This window comes from Notothenia rossii (assembly GCF_949606895.1).
Source record: "Notothenia rossii genome assembly, chromosome: 3".
In the NCBI taxonomy this organism is placed as follows: domain Eukaryota; kingdom Metazoa; phylum Chordata; class Actinopteri; order Perciformes; family Nototheniidae; genus Notothenia; species Notothenia rossii.
The window spans coordinates 13198578-13218196 of record NC_136901.1 but is presented as its reverse complement, the minus strand read 5'-3'; the positions used below and the strand labels follow the sequence as shown (position 1 = coordinate 13218196).

The 19619-nt window shown below is 39.9% G+C and overlaps 2 protein-coding genes across 2 annotated transcripts; one reads left to right on the top strand and one right to left on the bottom strand.

The window, feature by feature from the left end:
- Nucleotides 1-1826: 1826 nt before the first annotated feature.
- Nucleotides 1827-19395, bottom strand: ddx4 (DEAD (Asp-Glu-Ala-Asp) box polypeptide 4). The gene is made up of 20 exons (XM_079667584.1): nucleotides 19226-19395; nucleotides 16330-16356; nucleotides 16201-16234; nucleotides 15940-15978; nucleotides 15816-15854; nucleotides 7912-7926; nucleotides 7749-7799; nucleotides 7592-7630; nucleotides 7480-7515; nucleotides 7349-7393; nucleotides 7112-7254; nucleotides 4546-4698; nucleotides 4318-4472; nucleotides 4062-4191; nucleotides 3795-3961; nucleotides 3569-3714; nucleotides 3245-3344; nucleotides 2900-3170; nucleotides 2198-2293; nucleotides 1827-2116 (listed from the first exon to the last, which is right to left on the bottom strand). Exons 2-20 carry the CDS (start codon nucleotides 16345-16347, stop codon nucleotides 2039-2041), a joined length of 1755 nt encoding a protein of 584 aa, XP_079523710.1. The 5' UTR covers nucleotides 16348-16356; nucleotides 19226-19395; the 3' UTR covers nucleotides 1827-2038.
- LOC307034509 (uncharacterized protein) lies at nucleotides 7934-11025 on the top strand (the record flags this gene model as incomplete). The annotated part of the gene is made up of 2 exons (XM_079673334.1): nucleotides 7934-9175; nucleotides 9791-11025. The coding sequence occupies exons 1-2, from the start codon at nucleotides 8626-8628 to the stop codon at nucleotides 11023-11025; spliced, it is 1785 nt and encodes a 594-aa protein (XP_079529460.1). The 5' UTR covers nucleotides 7934-8625.
- Nucleotides 19396-19619: the final 224 nt, after the last annotated feature.

Here is a 19619-nt window from a genome sequence, read left to right as displayed (position 1 = left end):
CACAAGCTGCGAAATGACCGCCTTACATGCGGGTAGTTGTTTAAATATACCTGGCACCTACGGGCCGCAGAGGGGCGGCGTAGTTTCGGGCGACGAAGACTGCTGCTCTGGGGCCGGCGAGTCAGGCGGGAGTAAGCTAGTCTCCACAACGGAGGGTAACGTGATGTCCGCATCTGACCTGTTGCTACTGTCTGCAGTAGATGCAGTGTTGCTGGCGTTTAATGATGGTTGCTTTAACCATTTTCGTATAAATGATTATCCACAGATCAGATGTGTGTCACTGCTGTGGAAGCACTTTGGAAATGATGCACGCGCAACGGAGCAGGTCACGCGCACCTGACACAATTTGTTGTTTGTATTTTTCGCTATGTTCTCTTTTTTGAATGGTTGCATAACGTTCAACTTCCCCGAAGATCTCGACGCGAAGCCTGAAGGGTAAACACCAGGTTTACTAATCTACCCGCACAATTTGTCCGGTCTCGGAATGTCTCGCTATGTTAGTACATTCTTAAAAAACAAAACACCATTTAATTTCGGGTTAAAATCTGTTGTAACTGCGTTACTGAGCATTGTAACGGGTAATATATTACCCACATTTCATTAGTAATGCGTTACATGACTTCGTTACAGCAAAAAGTAATATATTACTGTAACTCCGTTACTTTTGTAACGCGTTACACCCAACACTGTCAGTTTATGCTACTTCATACTGCTACTCTACTACATTTTGCCAATATTGTACTTTTTACTCCACTACATTAAATTGAAAGCTTTTAGTTATTAGTTACTCTTTAGATTTAGACAACTAATACACCATAAATCAATTATTAAATAAACGTTGACATATTTATAGGTTAAGATATCCAGCAGTAGTACATAAACAAATCTAATCCAAATTGGCTCCACCTTCACCATATGATTAAAAAAAACACCCATCAATAATCATAAAAGTAAACCAGAAACTCAATATGATTCTAAAATGGGATAATACGCATGAGTACTTTGACTTACTTGGTACTTTAAATATAAATGTGATGCCGATACCTTTGTACTTTGAATGCAGGACTTTTACCAAAGCACTTAAAAAATGTACTAGGGCTACTTTACTTTAAAAACTCAATACACTACCAACTCAGTCATTTAAAAGTGGCATTAATAAACATGACATACATGTAGGACTTGACACTTTACCATAGCCTAGCAAACCTGTCAGCAGGAGCTACAACAATACAATCATTGTGTTGGGAATAAAATCGTGGTTATTGCAATCTTCTAAATCTTAAAATGCAATATACTATCTATTTTTGTCCTTTTCCCTGAAGAACAAAGTGTAAACGTTATCTTACTGTTTGCCACACAATGTAATGTCTTACACCACAATGTGGTGTTCCACTGCAGCGTCTCAGAGTTCATCCCACAGTACCCAACTCTCTGGGTTTCTGAAGGGCGTGTATTCTGTTTGAAAAGCTGTGTTTTTTGCGACCTCGATTTTATGATCACTCTTCTGTCACTGAGACGCTTCATGTTCATATGAACTGAAATGGCCTTGCAAAACTCATGATCTATTATGCATCACTATTCATTAGTTCATTCACTTGCACTGGTCATGTTTATACTTCTTTATTATACTTGGCCATATGTCGGTGCTTTCTTTGTGCAGCTGTGAGATCTCTGCCGAGCCGTGTCCTATAATCCTTTGCAAGCTATTGATCAATTGACATTAGGCAGCTTTGACAATATCATCTATAAAATGGACTTTGGTCTTTCAGATAAGACTATTTAAAAGTATGAAATTATGTTATGAATATCAAGTACTCCAATAAGTGTAGGCTTTGAACAAATATTATTTATTGGTTCTTGACCGCAGTGATAAACAATAAGTAATAACATTGGAATTTTAATTCAGACATATGACATATGTTCTTTAACTCCATTAAAAGGAACTTATCTGAGAAACTTCAAAAACACTACAACAAGCTGAACACATGAAAAGAAAAATAACTCAGGTCAATGTTGAGTGCTTGGCTTAAATGTCTCTCTATTCCCATTGTTCTTCTTCTTCAGCTGGCGCAGCAGCGGCCTGGCTCCTTGCTCCGCTGTCTGCAAAGGATCCTCCCTGAGGACACATGAGGACACGGTTGGGACAGAAGGCTAAACTGATAACAAACGTTCTAAGATGGAAATGTAAAGCAGTCACCTTCCTGGAGTCTGTAGAGTTGAAGCCCCTGAAGCCTTCAGACCCGGGGCCGCTGAACGCTGACTCTTCCAGCCAGGAGGGCACTTCCTGCTGGGCCTGTCAATCAAAGACAACCCAAATATCCGTTAGTTGGAGTACTATTCGGGTTTCAATTGAGTTATTCTTCGTTTTTGGCTTAATTGAATTTATTGAAATATCCAATATCAACTTTAGAGCTTGTGCCTCTTCAGGGGGTGCTAACACTTATTTTCTTTATATGTAGATATGACTTTTCTCCGTTAATCTCTGTCACGTTTTTTCCATAGCAACAACTTCCTGTCAACAGCGCTAACTCTCCTTCAAAATAAAAGCCTGTCCATAAAAAATAACTGCAACGAAAGTAACAAACACAATGCAATATCCTTTTCAATTTCAAAGAACACAAATTGGGTTGTATACATTAACAAATAACTATAAAACAACAATACTGTAGAATAACAAAATGAATGCCATGATTAAACCCGAAATATGTGTTGAAGCGGTTCGCTGCTGATTACTACCGAATATCCGGAGCCCTAAAAAGGCACAGACTACTCCTGTGCTCTTAGTTATTAGTGTGTTAGGGGGAATTATACATTCTTGTGCCTGCCTTTAGCAATTCTATACTGAAGTTATTCTGCAAAAACACCCTCAGTATGAATGTTAATTCTCAAGTTGTTTTACCTTGGACAGGATGCCAACGAGGAAGCGGGCAAGTTGGCTATCAGCTTCTGGGTCATAGAAGGACAAGGCCCTCCCAGTATTCCCACAGCGACCGGTTCTACCAATGCGGTGGACATACTCGTCGATGTTATCAGGGAGGTCAAAGTTGACCACATGCTGCACATCTGGAATATCCAGACCCCGGGCAGCTACAGAGGTGGCCACCAGGACTGGCCGTCTGCCGGAGCGAAAGTCTGCCAGGGCCTGCTCTCGCTCCCGCTGCTCACGGTCACTGAGGGGCAACAAATACAATCATATCCACATTCAAACCAGGTGTGGATACAGACATCTGTAACCATCACTTACCCATGAATGCTGGTGGTCAGAACATTCTCTTGGCACAGGTAAGTGGCGATGAAATCAGCTTGTCTCTTGGTTGCCACAAAAACCATGGTGCGATCAGTTCCTGCAACAAACCATCAACATCCAGACTAAGAAAAGCCTATTCATGGTTCAGTTTGAGAGTGAAGACATTATTCAGTCCTGTTGGAAGCAATACTGCGAACAACCTATTCAGCAACATAAAGTCCACACCGATTGGAACAACTCTAATAATCATTGGCCTTTCTAATAGAGAGATTTTCCGAATTTGAGAAAGCAAGAGGCTGTTAAATAGTTCAGAGGCTTTACCAGTTGTTTTGAGGACATCAAGCAGCTTTTCCCTCTTTGAGAACTTTGTGACTTGGACAAGCTTCTGCTCCACATCACTGCAGGCTCCGCCCACCACACCCACAGCCAGGAACAGATAGTCAGTCTTCAGGAAGTCGGACGCCAACCTAAAAAAAACACAAACATTTCCATTTTATACATGCAAAGCTCACTTGTACAGTGAAGAGGTGTTTAATCAGGGACTGACTTCTGGATGTCCGTAGGGAAGGTGGCGCTGAACATTAGAGTCTGCCGGTTCTCTTTGGTAGGCATGCCAGGCGAGGCCACTAGGCGACGCATGTCAGGCTCAAAGCCCATATCCAACATCCGGTCAGCCTCATCCATCACCAGGTACCGCAGCTTACTGCAGCCAATCTGTGGAGCACCATTAACATTCAGATACAGTTTAAACGTATAGACAACTATAGACTGCAACTCTGATGTCAACCTCAGAGAAACACATCCGTCAGTTTACCTTTCCTCTTCCAATGACATCCAACAGTCTCCCAGGTGTTCCACACAGCACATTGCACCCCTTCAGAACGTCTCTTATTTGGTGTCCAGTGGCGACTCCACCATAAACCACAACTGGACGCACACATGTCCTACAACAGTCGGAGCACACGAGTAAACAAACTTTAATGTGTAGCGGGCTGCATTTGAAATTGTGCTGGGTGTTACAAGGCGTTTAAGGTTATAATGAATATTAGTCAAAGTTAGAGGAAACATACCCAAAGGCAAACTTCCTGGCCTCCAGGTAAATCTGATTGATGAGCTCCCTGGTGGGGGCCACGATGATGACCTCGGGCTCCTGCAGCTCACTGAAGGAACTCGCTGCCACACCGTCTGCCATCAGCTGCTGCAGGATAGGCAGGAGGAAAGCAGCCTAGAGAAACAAACATACGTTAAAAGTGTATCGACAAGCTAACTCCAGTCAGGAAGTCATTCTCTTCTCTCACCGTTTTTCCAGATCCAGTCTGGGCACAGGCCATGAGATCTCTGCCAGCAGAGATGATGGGGATGCCATACTTCTGAACAGGGGTGGGCTTCACATAACCAGTTTTGCTGACATTTTTTCTAAGTGACTCGCACAATGTTGCCTCCTCAAAAGTCTGAAGGAAAAAGGTTTCAATCAGTAAAAGATGAAAACAGAACACACACCAGTAGTTCATATTCTTTGCCAACAATGAAGTCCATCTAAAAGGTTGCTGGAGTTCCACCCTTCAGATTTGTATTGTAAGAAAGGCCAGGGAGCTGGCAGCTCATCCTGAACGTATCATTTGTAAAGTCATTTTGGTTCAAAGTAGAAATAGGAATCCAGTGGAATGCTGTTGTGGATTATTCAAATATCATGATTTTACGAATTTGTAAACCAAGTGCTTTTTATTTTGGTCTGACCAGCCGTCAGCTCAGTCTCACTGTGGAATGATTCCTTGTTAGGAAAACAAATAACAATCAAGAGTTCCTGCAGGTTTCGCCTACTCAAATTTAAGACTTTTAAGACCACTTTGAATAGAATTGAAGACTTATTTCACGGCAAGAAAGTATGAAGGAAAATTGCTATGAAAGAAGAAATACGTCCCATAATTACTTACAAAGTAAATGTATTCATGTTCAACATGAGAACAATGAATATAACAGCATAACAGTACAGAACTGTGTTAGCCAAAAAGTGTGTATGTGTGTTAGGGCTGTGTAGTGATGTGTACCTGGACTCACATTCAGGTTCAGGTCCGGACTCAAGTCCAGAGGTTCAGGTTCAGGTCCGGACTTATAAGTCCGGACTTGTCAAGTTGTGTGAGTAACTAAAGTGAACTTATTGTGAGCTAATTCAATTGAAAATAAACTCATAATCAACTCAAATTCAAACTCGTCAGGTTTATTGTGCCCCCTTCCAACTTGTGTCTACACCATGTCTTTTCTAGAACTCTACATGTGTTACTAACTACACAACACAACTACATACATAGTGATCTACATACAAGACTCAATATGCAAGAGTACAAGTCTATGTGTTCTTGTTCAAGAACAACAGCATATTGACATTGTCTGGGTGAAGTGTTGCTCTTTCGGCAGACACTATATCACCATACATACAAAGGAGTTAGTTTAGCTACACTACCAAATATGGCAACCAGCATCCCATGCTGTCAGTGTCCACTATGTCTAAGCCAGTTTCCCTTGACGTCACACAGATCTCGCGAGCAGTTGCGATATTTTGCGAGACTTCGTGAGTTCAGTAATGGCCGCCATATCAGAAGCCAAAACAATGTTTTTCGTCTTTTGTAAGCGCAAATTTCTCGATCTATGGAAGGTTTTAGATGGTTTAGAACAAAAAGGAGAATATACGTAAGTACCGGTTCCCGACGTTCCGGTTTTAACCGGACTTGAACCGAAACTTTTTACAAGTCCAGTACCGGTTCGGCGTACCGGTACGCAGCACTAGGGCTGTGCAATTAATCGTATTTTAAATCGCAATTACGATTTTGGCCTGCCACAATTACGAAAACATCGAAAAAAACTGAATTTTGCTTTGCTAGGTTGCGACAGTGCACTACAACATATTTGATCTAATTATTTATATTTATATATGTTAAATAGCTTGTGGAAGTGCGCTCAAATATTTGTTGATCTTGTTTATTGTTATTTATTATTTTGATATTATTTATTTAAATGTATAATTTATTTTTGTATTGGTTTTTCCGTTGAATTATACGTTCAGGGTAATCAACAGTTAAAAAGATACGGTTCAAATTATTATTTGTTTTAAAAGTTCAATAAATGGATGTTTTCAAAGTCAATGAGTAATCGTATTTAATAATCGTGACATCAATTATTGACCAAAAATAATCGTGATTATGATTTTTGCCATAATCGAGCAGCCCGTGTGGTGTGTGTGTGTGTGTGTGTGTGTGTGTGTGTGTGTGTGTGTGTGAGAGAGAGTAACAAGAGTAATATTCAGAGCTCTGCTGCCTTGGCTACACTATTTCATCATTGCTGTTGTATGATTGGTGTTTAGCTACGGTATTTAGCGTCTACAGCACCTCCGCTTTTAGGGTTGACGTAGACGTTGACGTAGACCCAAACGTCGCCCGGAGTTCCCCCGGTGTTGTTGCGGGAGCTGCTGCACTAGCTAATGCTCCACATTTTTTTGGTCATATTTAAGACCTTTTTAAAGCCTTAAATTCAGATTATCAAATTTAAGACTTTTTAAGACCCCGCGGGAACCCTGAACAATTATCCCTTAAAACCAACAAACACGAGGGAAGACATTTGCATTTTGCAAATTGTAATCTTTGCGGCATGTGTAGACATGCACAAAACGTACTATTATAAAAACATGTTACTAACAACATTATCCATCAAATGTAGATTAATACACTACAAGTACAAAATCAAGTTGATATAATGTTAAATGTCTATTCATCACCACTTACCAAAGCATCTTTAATTGCTCAATGCAAACCAGTTACTACAAATAGAGCGTTTGTTTTTCAATTAATTCATTATTTAGCACTTAGTCACCATGATAGCCGGCGGGGGGTTACTTCCACTGACATCCACTGTGATGTCATCATACTTCTTAAAGTTTATGCCTTTCTCATAATGGGCGAAAATGGATGCTTCATCTTCGGGGAGTGCTTCAGGAACATATGTCACCCTTGGTCCTGTAATACAAAATACAATTATTTGTGGTTCAGAAAACAAACAACCTTTATCATAATGCAGAACACTTTAATATCATTCAGGTCATTTACTTACTTTCTTCTTCTGCGCCATCTTTCTTTTCTGGATCTTTAGAATCGCCTGTGTTAGATTAAGATGTCAGTCACATCACAGACATTTTCAATTCCCAACTCAATTGGTTAAAATCATCAAAACACTATTACTACCTTGAGTAAAGGAATCCTCATCTCTCCCTCGGTAGCCTGAAAACAAACGAGACATATTGGACATTTCTCAAGAAAGACAGAGCTTTAGGATGTGAACCGTTTGCTTTATTACCTCCTCCTGAGCCTCCTCCTCTGGGTCCATCGTCTCCACCTTTAACACAACCATTAACCGTAACACTTCAAATTAAGATTACATAATAACTTGCAGTTAGAAAACTAACTTCAAGCTAAATATCCTATTTCCACATTATGACTAAATCCATAAGTACCTCGTCGGAAACCTCCTCTGCCGCCTCTTCCTCGGCTTCCGCCTCCGAACCCTGTTCAGAGCATATAATATTCAAATCAGATTCACAGTAAGAAGATAAAACAATTAACTCTTTGGGGATAATGTACAACTTGATGGGGCTAAAAAAAGAGAGAAAAACCTACCTCCACCGTCCTCTCCTGTAAAATAGAGAATGAACACATTTATTTTGGTTAGATTCATTCGGAGAAACACGATTAAGCAGAATTACAACTAAACTTATATAAATAATTACCATTGGATTCATTTTTCTTGAGTTTATAGTAAAGGTCCAACTGTAAACAGTTAAGATGACTTAAGATGGCCAGAACAAATGACCATATCTTCCCTTCTAAAAAGGGTTCAATTAATAATCTTTTTTCTCAAATTAATGATAAATCTGAGAGTTGGATGCAGAAAAGTCAGAATCAATATACAGGGTTCTTACACCTTTTCCAAAGTGAAATTCAAGCACTTTTCAAGCATTTTTCAAGGTGCATTTTCCAGTCCACACTACAGCTTCGACAGCTTCAAAAACAGTTTCCAACGCGTCTGCCCATTCGCTTTGAATGGGGTGACGTCACCTCGCTTTTCGCCGAAGTGAATTGTGGGTAGCATAGTGTAGGGCCCTATATTTTCCGCGATCGCGGAATCGCGGACGGAATCGCGGAAATTCCCGAAAAAAGCAGATAATCACGGAATTTGACATAATTAGACTGAAATGCTGTTTTCGTGAGGAAGTGAAACAAAAAACCTGGGAAAACTTTCCCGGGGACGCTAATCAGCGTAACACACCCCTGCGTCACTGTCTCATGCGGTCCCGTCCCGCTACCCCCAACAAACACAAGTGAAATGCAAGCATGGCTGTCCCTCCGTCAGCTAAAAAGATACGGAATACGGGGCTATCCGCTCAATCACGAGCAGAGCAGTTCCCCGCTGACTTCTACGTGTCGGGTGACGTGATGTATTGTAAATTTTGTCAACACTCTGTTGACTGGAAGCGCAAAAATACGTGCGATGACCACCTGTTATCCAAAAGTCACGTTAGGAACAGGGAAAAATGTCAAGCTAATGCTAGCAAGCCCTCCACGTCCCTACAGACTAGCGTTACTGCTTCGTTCAAGTCAGGGGAATTAAGAAAAGCGTTTGTCGAGGATTTTGTGGCTATGTGTGCTGAGGCCGACATCCCCTTGGAGAAGATGGTAAAACTGCGTCCGTTTCTGATGAAGCACTGCAGACAGGGAGGAGCGCTACCTGAAAACGTTAGCTGCCTCCGCCAACTTCACCTCCCCCGAGTGTTTGAGCAACACATCTCCTCGGTGCTACAGAAGATCCGTGGGAAAAAGTTTTCCATTGTTGTGGATGAGACCACTGATGCCAGAGATTGCAGCGTGCTAAACATCGTCATTGGTAAGTTAATGCTTAATGTAATATCCTAAAATACAACGTAGTGAACACTCCTTTACAATATGTTGTGTGCAAATCGTGATGCAGCATTGTCTTCCAGAGGGGGAAACATAGCTGATGTCTCTTGTCAACACTAATACCTTTTATTGCAATATATCATTATAATGGGATAACACATTTTATTAAAAAATAAATAAATATGGATGGATCAGAAAACATCTGATCCCACAGGGGAAACTGGTGACATGCACCTACAATACTAGGATAAAAAACGATTTTAAATTTAGAATAAACAGATTTAGAATAAACAATGTCAGTACAGCCACTGTCTGCCTCATTTTATGTATATATATATATATATATATATATATATATATATATATAAAATAATATATATATATATATATATAAATATAAATATAAATAAAATATATATATAATATATATATATATAAATAAAATGAGGCAGACAGTGGCTGTACCGATATTGTTTATTCTAAATGCCCCTTTTATTTATAATATATATATATTAATACACCTAAAACAATAAGCTAGATAGACATTTAAAACAGTGTAAGAGATAATTAGTAATATGCTTGTTTTCTTCTTTCATCACAGGTGTTGAAAATCAATATTTTCTGGTGGATGTGGTCTTCATGGATAAATGCAACTTCTCAACAGTTTCCCAAGCCATTATAACCTCACTCAACAGCAACAGACTGGATCTGAATGATGCCTGGGCAGTAGTCACCGACAATGCTGCCTACTGTCTGAAGGCATACAGGGAGGTCCTGAAAGGAGCGATGCCTAACACTGTGCATGTCACCTGCCTCTGCCATGTCATAAATCTGGTGGGTGAGACCTGGCAGCATTTCAAATATTTCTCTGATGCTTCCTCACTTGTGACATGGATAAGATCCGTCTTCTTCAAGAAGCCTGCCAGAAAGCGAAGATGGGTGAACTACCTGATCAACAAGGAGATTGTGCAGCCAAAGATTCCTCCTGAAGCTGTGTGTTCCAGATGGAATAGCTGGTTTGAGGCTGTCAAGTATCATGCAAAGTATGTTCACTTGTACAGAGAGTTCCTGTTGGCCGAGAAATCCACAGCCATGGCAGTACAGAACGTCCTCAGCCAGGTGGAAACAGAGGAGATGGTGCAGACCCTCACTCTCAAGCTAACCTTCATCGCCGAGGGCTGCTGCAAACTGATAACATCCCTGACCATCCTGGAAGGAACCCACAGACCCACAGCAGTGTCTGCATACAATGTCATGGAGGAGCTTGGCTCTTACCTGGTTAATGGAACAGCGAAAACATGTGGATATGGGCCCGAGACAGATGAGTTGCTGAGACAAATGGGGGTTCGAGAGAAGAGGGAGGTGCTCGACAATCTCCATGATGCCTTCCATTTGGCTTTCACAAAGTTCTCGAAGCACTGGGACACGCATCCAGCCAGAGATGTTTACCGGCTGGCCCGGGTGTTTGATCCCAGGCAGGCTCCAGCAATGGAAAAGCGGATTGAAGCCTACAAAACACTGAAGCCCATGGCTAACCCATCAGCAGAGCTAAGTGAACAGTGGATGGCCTATCAGCACTGTTTGTCCAGGGAACCCCTGCCCACTGATATGGAGCTTGCAAACTACTGGAGAGGCATGAGTGCACGATTTCCAAGAGTTGCAGAAGTGGCCGTGCCCTACATCTACTTCCCAGTCAGCTCAGTTGACTGTGAGAGGAGCTTCAGCAAATACAAAACTCTCCTCACAGACAAGCGAGAGACACTCACTGAGCTCAACACAAAGAGGCTGGCAATCATGTATTTCAATGGCGATGTCTCTGCTAGGTGGGAAACTTAGACGAGACAAGATACTTGCTCGCAAGGACTAAGTAGTCCTACAAGTTGGATATTTGTTCAGAGTCACTTTATATAGTTTGAAAGTTGTTTCATAACTCAGGAGCTTCCTGCTACTTTTTTGCCTTGTTTTTGATGCACTTTATGCACTGTGGAAAATATATTTTAAATTTGATTTATGTTTTGAATGACTCTGAAATTGAGTGTTTTGTTTAAAGCTGTCATTTTTCACTTGAAGAAAAAAAAGGCTAATTGAGCGCTTTTTTTTTTTTTTTTTAAATGTCATTTGTTTTCACTGGAAAGTTGACAGCTCATAAGCTAACTTTTGTTGAGCACTTTATTTTTTTAAATGCCATTTGTTTTCACTAGAAAGTTTACAGCTCAAAAGAAAACTTTTGTTGGAACTTGAAGTGCAATGTTTTGTTGCAAGTTTTTCAAGTAAATAAAGTATTGAGGGAATGTGCAATATTGTGTCGCCTCAATAAATGGGAGGTCATTTCTATTTAGTGTACATTTTATTTGAAAACATTAAAACACACCCTTTTTTGTGGTAAAATACGAGTAAATAGGTTAAAAAAACAGAATTCCAAAACATTAAAACGGAAAAAAACAGAATTCCAAAACATTAAAACGGAAAAAAACGGAAAAAACAGAATTCTAAAAAATGAAAACGGAAAAAACGGAATTTAGAAAGACACAAAACGGAATTTGGTGAAAATGAAAACGGAATTTATAGGGCCCTAATAGTGGTCCGTCTCCGGCTGCAGAAGTTGAACAATGTTCAACTTCTGCAGCCGGAGACGCCGGAGTAGCCAGCGTCAGCCAATCAAATCCCGTTTATGCAAATCTGACAGTTCAAGTGCTAGCCAATCAAACCGCGTGCAAGCTGGGAGAGCCAGACCGCAGTTCATTTCCTCATATTCCAAACGAGAAATTACGGTAGCAAACCACCCGGTTCTTTACGACCTGAACTATTTACCGGGATACAAACCGGAGGAACCAGGCATGGAGGGAGGTGGCAGAGACAGTGGGTGTGGACGGGTCGTTACAGCTGTTGTAAATTACATATTTATATACACATACTCAAATGATTATTTCCCTACCTCACATTAAATCAGATGTTCTTTATGCTATAAACAACCAAATTTGTGTTTCGTGATCGCCTTCCACACGAGGATTGAAATTAAAGAAAAGAAAACTAAGTTTAATATTTCAAAATGAGTGATCTGTACGTAGACTGGGCATCCCATATAACCTAGCTGAGCCGATATAAAACAATCAGCCAAATAACTTTTCAATACATTATTGATTACTATTTTTGAGGTACTTTAAGGTTGGCAGTTTAACTATATTTTGATAATACTTTACTACTTTTACTTGAGGAATGCAGGACTTTTACTGTGACAGAGTATTCCTACACTCTGGTACTTCTACTTTTACTAAGTACAAGATGAGTACTTATAATTTCACTACAAGATCTGAGTACTTGTACTTTTACTCAAGTACAATATCTGAGTACTTATTCCACCTCTGGTAGTTTATTTGCCTGAATTGTAGCCACAAAATCACGCAGAGCTGCATAAAAATAGACTCACAATGGTAACAAGTGGAAAATAATATTTACAAATGTGTACAATGATTTGTAGGTAATTTTGACTACTCAAGACACCTGACTTATACATCTTCAAAGGAAGACTGGGTTCAATCTACAATTACATGGGATTAAAGCAAGATGTAGTTTTACTTGTATAATACTTCAATTTTATATAAAAGACAGTTTGTTTTCATCTGTTTTCAAATAAACAAAGTATTGGCTTTCAGAATATTAAACTTGTTTCGGCAAATTCAGATGATAAATACAACTTTGAAGCTTGGTACGGCATAATTACAAGCAGAGAACGGAGTAACTTGATGTCACAGCAAGCATAACAACAGCCGGTGTTTCTTGTGAATGTTTCCCCGGGAAACAAACGTAAAAATACAAAAACACACTTGCGAGCTTCCCCCAGACCAGTAATACAAACGAAAATGTGTATTCGGGTCAATGTGACTGATTTCGATAGAGCAAGTCACATTTGGTTTAGGCACGAAACATACTACCAGTAGAAATACATTGCTTTCAAAATTGCTGTGAAATGCCGTGAGTGCTTCATCCTCTGAACACCACACGATGGCGACTGTAACGCACGTAACATAGGTACGCGCCTCTGAAATGATTGTCCCCTGCAATTATTATTATCCCTCATCGAATTCGCTATTCTACGGAGCCCCCTAGGGGAAACGGAGAAGAAGAAGAAAATGTTGGAAAAAAATAATAATAATGTTTTGCGAGATCTCGCAAAACTTTTGTCGTGAGGCCTTAGTGATCGACTGGTACTCGGCCTTCTTTACTCGTCATCTCACTGCAAATTGCTAGTTTTTTTTGCCAGTGCCCCACACACACACTTTCCAAAACCCCTTTATGTTCTTTTAAAAAAAACTTTAAAACTTTTTGCGGGATCTCGCAAAACTTTTCATTTAGCTCACTGTACTTCCTAGTCAGTTCGGCTGCTACGGCAACACAGAAACCACAACAATGGAGTGGTTCATCGATTTTACTTTTAGCTTGGCCTTAAATATAAAGATATAACATTAGTGCTTGGCAATAGACACAGGTTTCACACAGACTGTATATAAAGGGTTTCACATAAGTGAAGACACCTCAAGAGAACACTCAGAGCGAGGGGACATGCACGTCCCTCTGAGCTGAGTTATTGACAGATTCGAATTTCACGGATCAATAACTCATGAACATAACGTCGTAAAAATACAAACATGACTTTACAATCATAGAAAGGTAGACAACGAGCTACGGAGTCGTTTTTATCAGAACAGTTCGATACGCGCCGTCATCCGAGCTACACATCAAGATTTGGTCACAATCTGCAGCTTGAGGAGGGAGAGGAGTGCCTAGGGACTGTCTACAAACTGCAAGGGGGTTTTGCGAGATACCGCAAAACTTTTTTATTTATTTTTTGTTCACATTTTTTTTTTTCTTCTCCATGTCCCCTAGGGGGCTCCGTACTATTCAGCTCGGTAACTTTAGCTTAAACAAACGTAACATGCAACGTTAGCCTGATCTAAAATGCTCTACTACAGCGTACCTTTCATGTGGCTCGCCAGCACAGACTCTTGCATCGTTATTTTTGCAAACTTTGCAGGAGGCTACTCGTGGGCTTGACCCTCGTCTTAGCCATGGCTTGTATTTGTCTTCTGCTAGCCAACGCTCGTTGAAACTGCAACCTCCTGGCATACTGTCATCTATCCCTCTCATCAGAATGCCCAGGTCACACGTAACAAACACTTGCAGGCCGCGCGCATAGCGCGGGAAGGCCGCAGCTGAGCTGTTTTATGTAGAAGCGAAGCAATTCTTTTCTTTTAATCTAAAAAGCAAACTATTCAGTCAGACAGCAATTTATTGTAAAAGTAAAGCATTTACTTTTCAAGCACTTTATCTCAATTTCAAGCACCATTCCCGAAATTCAAGCACTTTCTCAACCTTGAAAACACCACGTCAAATTTCAAGGATTTCAAGCACCCTCACAAACCCTGAATATAGATGTTTTTATTTGAAAGAAAATTCAGATTGAACATAGTAAAAAACTGTAAATTATAGTGTCCGTCCCAAAATTATTTTTTACTTACAGTGAAAACTACCCTTGGATGATGGTAAGGTAGACTAAAAGCTTTAGGAATCCAAAGTACAACATATAAGTACCCTGTATCAAGATTGATGCAAAACAAGTGACATTTTACCTTTTTAGAGAGGTTTTGCAAAAAACTCAACCTCTGAGGTGCTTTGGGTGGAAATGGGGGTTTTACGTTTCTCTGGAACCCATTGGTCGATTTTGGTGATTGAGATTTCTTTCTGACCGTTAGAGCCAATAGAATAGCAGGGGAATCTCCCCACACACAGTAAAACAAAAAGGTGGGGGCTTCACGCACGCAGTTTTGCTCCAGAGTGAAGCTGTCTCTAGGTCTGACATCTGAAAACCGAAAAGCAGATTTATTGCTCATGGATTATCAGAAATCATTCAAAGTGACAGACACATTGGATTAACATCAGCATCGTTTTAATGCCATTGAAGACCACTTTTGACCAGACTAAAACAGAGGTGAGCCATGTTAGCGTTTCAAGCTACCTAGCTCCATATGTTTTGATGTTTGTTCTTGTTATTATCTCCGAGAGTTCGTATAATTGAGTGATAATGAAGGGTACCCCTCGATTCCGTGTCTCCTCACAATGTGAAACGATGTGTTGTTGGATGTGCAGCAAAGATAAATAATAAGGTTTTGTGAGTGAATTTTCAGTGCAGTCATCTGTTAGCATTTTTCGCTCGTTGCTAATTCAGAGGCTCAGCGTTGGCATTGTGGGGATTTTTATGGAGACATTTTTTTTAAATGATCAGTTATATGAGTTTATCTGTTACATGGATATAAAACATTCATAGTTTATTAAATGAACATGCCCTCAGAGACCGTTTACTGCAAGATGTTGCAGGAGGCCCCCAGTACCGGGGTCTCTCCGGCTTAACAGGTTAATGCAGTCTTGCACACCTTTTTTTTGCAGTCTGTTAATCTTATGATCACTTTAATTTATTGAATTCATCTTTTGTCTGTAAAATGTCTCCCATCACAAGTTATTGAGTAAAAATGTGATAGTAACCAATTTATAGTTCAACGTATGCCAGATATTCAGTTACTCAATCTCTAACCATTTCAGTACCCTTTAAATAATATGACATGAATGCAAACCTGAGAAGGAGCTTTGGAATCCTCCTCTGCCTCCACCACCTGTGAAGAATCAGAAAAACCCTTATTTATATCATTTATATCCTCTAGGGCAGATATAGTTATGGTTCATCCTGTCAACACTTACCCCTTCCATATTTCCCCCGGTCAGAGTTCCAGGAGTCACCTTGTGTGCATAAAGGTGTAAATGTCCAATAATGCATCATCTTAACATAAATACATATCAAAATTCTCCAAATGCCTGTACTCTTATTTTTCATATAGAACAGCCAATTTGAATTCTTAAGGACAGGCCAGTCCATTGTACACGTTATAGAGTGACTGCACATGCACTCATATTGGCAAATAATGATCACCAAATAATTTGCAGAATTTACAGTAGACATACCTTGACTTGATTGGCTGGTTACTGTAGTAGTTCCCTGTAAAGATAATAAACTCACATCAGGTGCTGACCCGACTCAGCTTGACATAAGTGACTCGGTTTTGTTTGCACTTCAACAGTACACTAGCTTACCTCGTCCCACTCGTCCATTTTGTTCACCTTAAAGAAAATCATACCATAAGGTCAACATTCAGATCTCACAACAGGATAACAATTAACATTACAAATATTCAGAGAAGGAAAAGTATTTAGATCAATTTCTTAAGTAAAAATATTGCACTAAAAATACTCTGTTAAATGTAAAAGTATTTCATTTAAAAAAGGTACTGAAGTAAAGGTATACAAAAAGGTACTGAAGTAAAAGTATACAAGTATTAGCAGGAAAATGTACAAGTATAAGGAGTAAAAGTTCACATTGCAGAAAGAAAATAAACTTTAAAATTAATTATTGGAAATGCAGCATATATTTTTCCTTTATTTTCCGCACAAAAAATACTTGTATTAGGGGTTCTTAATTATAATGTAGGATAGTTTAATGTAAGAGTTCATATATTTGTGTGAAAATCAGGATTAATAAAATAACTAAAAGTTTAAAAATAAATGTAGTTAAAAGTACAATTTATCCCTTTCAATAGTTGAATAAAAGTACTAAGTGGTACAGTATATAAATACTTCATTAAAGTAAAAGTACCTGAAATGCGTACAGTACTTTAGCAGGGTATATGCAGGAATCCTGAAGTCAAATGTAATACCTTTTAAGACCTTTTTTAAGACCCTTTCCATACATTTTAAGACCTCATCGCAACTTTGAGTTCTAACCGGTTACATTGGCAACACACTTTACTTCACATTTACTATATTGATTGTAAGATAGCAAAACTAAACAGAGTGCAGACAGACTACTGAAGCCTCCTCTCCACATGAACTTCAACCTCTCTGTGAAGGTCAGGTTTGATGCAGTATGCTGCTTTTTTGCTTCTGTAGACTCTGTGCTCTTTCATTCCAGTAAAACTCCTCAGAAACCATTAGAAACCAGTATTTGACCAATAAACAAAACAATTGACAAAACTTTGAACTATGAAATATGTTAAACTTTGGTGAGCTTCAGCGGGGTAATGCCATATAGGAGCTCCCTCACAAATACCCAGGGGTTAAATTGGGCTGGGGCTGTCCGGGGCTAAGCCCTGGCACATAGGACGATGCTCTGACGTCATCACCCTCACACATTTGTCATATGTTTACAAAAAAGGATATATATGTTATGACTTTTCTCGTTCTTAATATAGACTATATTTAGGGTCGATATGTGTTGACTTTACTTTAAAATAGCAGATCTCTGTGACCGGATAGTTTGGCTTAGACCCCGGCCCCACGAGGACGCATACGGTAAAACTCATACGCAAGCGCGAAAAAGGCTTCCGTTCACACGCATTCGATTCATTAACGTGTCCGTTCACACTAGACAGCTGGAAATGCTGGAAACGATGTAGTACATATGCCAGGCCTGTAAGTGGCGCTGCTGCCGCCCGAAATACACCAAAAGCAGCGAAGAAGACCCCGGAGCATGGTTGCCCTTCTGTTTATTCTCCGCGGTGGACGGCGTGTTCTCCTGCTGTATATCTCTCCGGTAGTCCACAGCAGATCAAAAACACCCATCTCTCCGCCTCTTCCAAGGAACGAGGGGACCGTGCGGCAGTTTCCGTAAAAAAAATGTTCCGCCGGTCAACAGGTCCTTTAAAGTTTAAATCTTCCGTACAAAATTAGAAAAGTGCCGGTCAGAGGTCTTCTTTGTTATTTATTGAGCTTTAAAACAAATTGATAACGACTCTGTTCTCTGTATAATAATATAATAATATTTAATAAACGGTGCCTGCCTCTCTTTTCCTCCCCCTCTTCTGACAGCCCAGCAGCAGCAGGAGACGCGGGGAGAGGGAGGCGGGCTATTTCATCGTTAGGGCACAGAGCGGAGCAAGGCAACGAAACTTAAAATAATAAGCAGCATTTTACGGCGCGCTATGCATGGGGCCGCTTTGGGGGGTTTCCCGACATGTCGTTTCAGTAAATTAAAGGGTGTTTCATGTTGTCGTTGCTGTGGACCTTCTTAATACCTTGGAAAATGCCGTTTAATACTTTTTAATAGCCTTAATTTTCGCTAAATTGATTTATCAACTTTTAATACTTTTTAAGACCCCGCGGACACCCTGTTTAGTAAATATACTTCGTTACTTTCTATCACCGATGTTGGTTTAATTTGGTTGTGAATCTATCTGAAGGACAGGGCGGAACAAATAATTTAAAAAACACAAATGTAAAAATGCATATAGTAAAACGAAGAATTAACATTTAATTCAATTTCTTATTAAATCATCAATTGAAATGTGTTTTGTTAACACTTACTATCGTATGAACCGTTGGCAACCTCGTGGCTTTAGCAAAGCAGCTGTTAAGCTAACTTGCTAAAACCAAGTATAAATTGCGTAAAAACGAACAAACCTGAGGAAGCATATCACATCCTTACTTTATCTATTCAGTTGAACTGAAATTCGTATTCGAAACCCATTTAGGAGAGGCTTTATCAAGTTTAGCCGCTTGTTTAAAAAAAAGCATTGCTAACACGTGTGCGGTTATAACCATGTGCAGCACCAATGCTAATCTTGAAGGACAACTCATTAATGCCTTGACGTCGATGCACTCCAAGAAAGACCAAATTACCATTGAAAGGTTTTTTAATTATATGGTTTGGTAAGAACATGTAGTCCAATTAGAATGTGACGGCAATGTTAAAAAATCACGCCGAATAGGAGCAGCAAGGTGTGGCGCTAGCTACAACTAGTCAATTGTAGCTAGGGCCACACCTTAGCAAAGCTAGCGCCGCACCTTAGCTAGCTACAACTAGCTAATTGTAGCTAGCGTCACACCATGCTGCTGCTAACTCCGCGAAGTAAAACACAATTTTGTGAAATTTTGTTTTTGTAAAACTGTTAAAGGGCCGGTTAGGGAAATATATTGGCAAATATCATGACCATACCTGTATGAATGCTTCTCAAGTGGAATATTGTAGCTTTCTCCCTCGTGGCGTGGCTCAGCTTGGTCAGGACACGTCTGCTCTCGTTGTGTGACGGTGAAAGACTAAGTGTCGGGCGCAAAGTGTGCGGATTTGCACACAGCGCAGAGATCTGAGGTTGCCAGTTCTGCTTATGTCCTGCAAAACTGCAATTTGTTGTTAATAGAAAAAAATATGAATTAAAATGAATCCCGTATATTCAATACTCAGAAAGTGATGTTGCCTCACACTGCGCTTTTGTTACCTTCAGTGTCCAGGAAGCCATGCAGAGTGTAGAATATTAATAATAACCCTGTCAAAATAGAAAGACATGACTAAATGTAGCTTTTTTGATGACTTTTGCACTTGATTATTTTTG

Bases quoted from the DNA above. Each gene is read 5' to 3' on its own strand.
- ddx4 (XM_079667584.1), bottom strand. The intron at 3,962-4,061 runs GTAAACTGACGG...GGTGCTCCACAG, and splicing joins ATGTCATTGGAAGAGGAAAG to ATTGGCTGCAGTAAGCTGCG. The intron at 3,345-3,568 runs GTAAAGCCTCTG...GGTTTGTTGCAG, and splicing joins TGATGTCCTCAAAACAACTG to GAACTGATCGCACCATGGTT.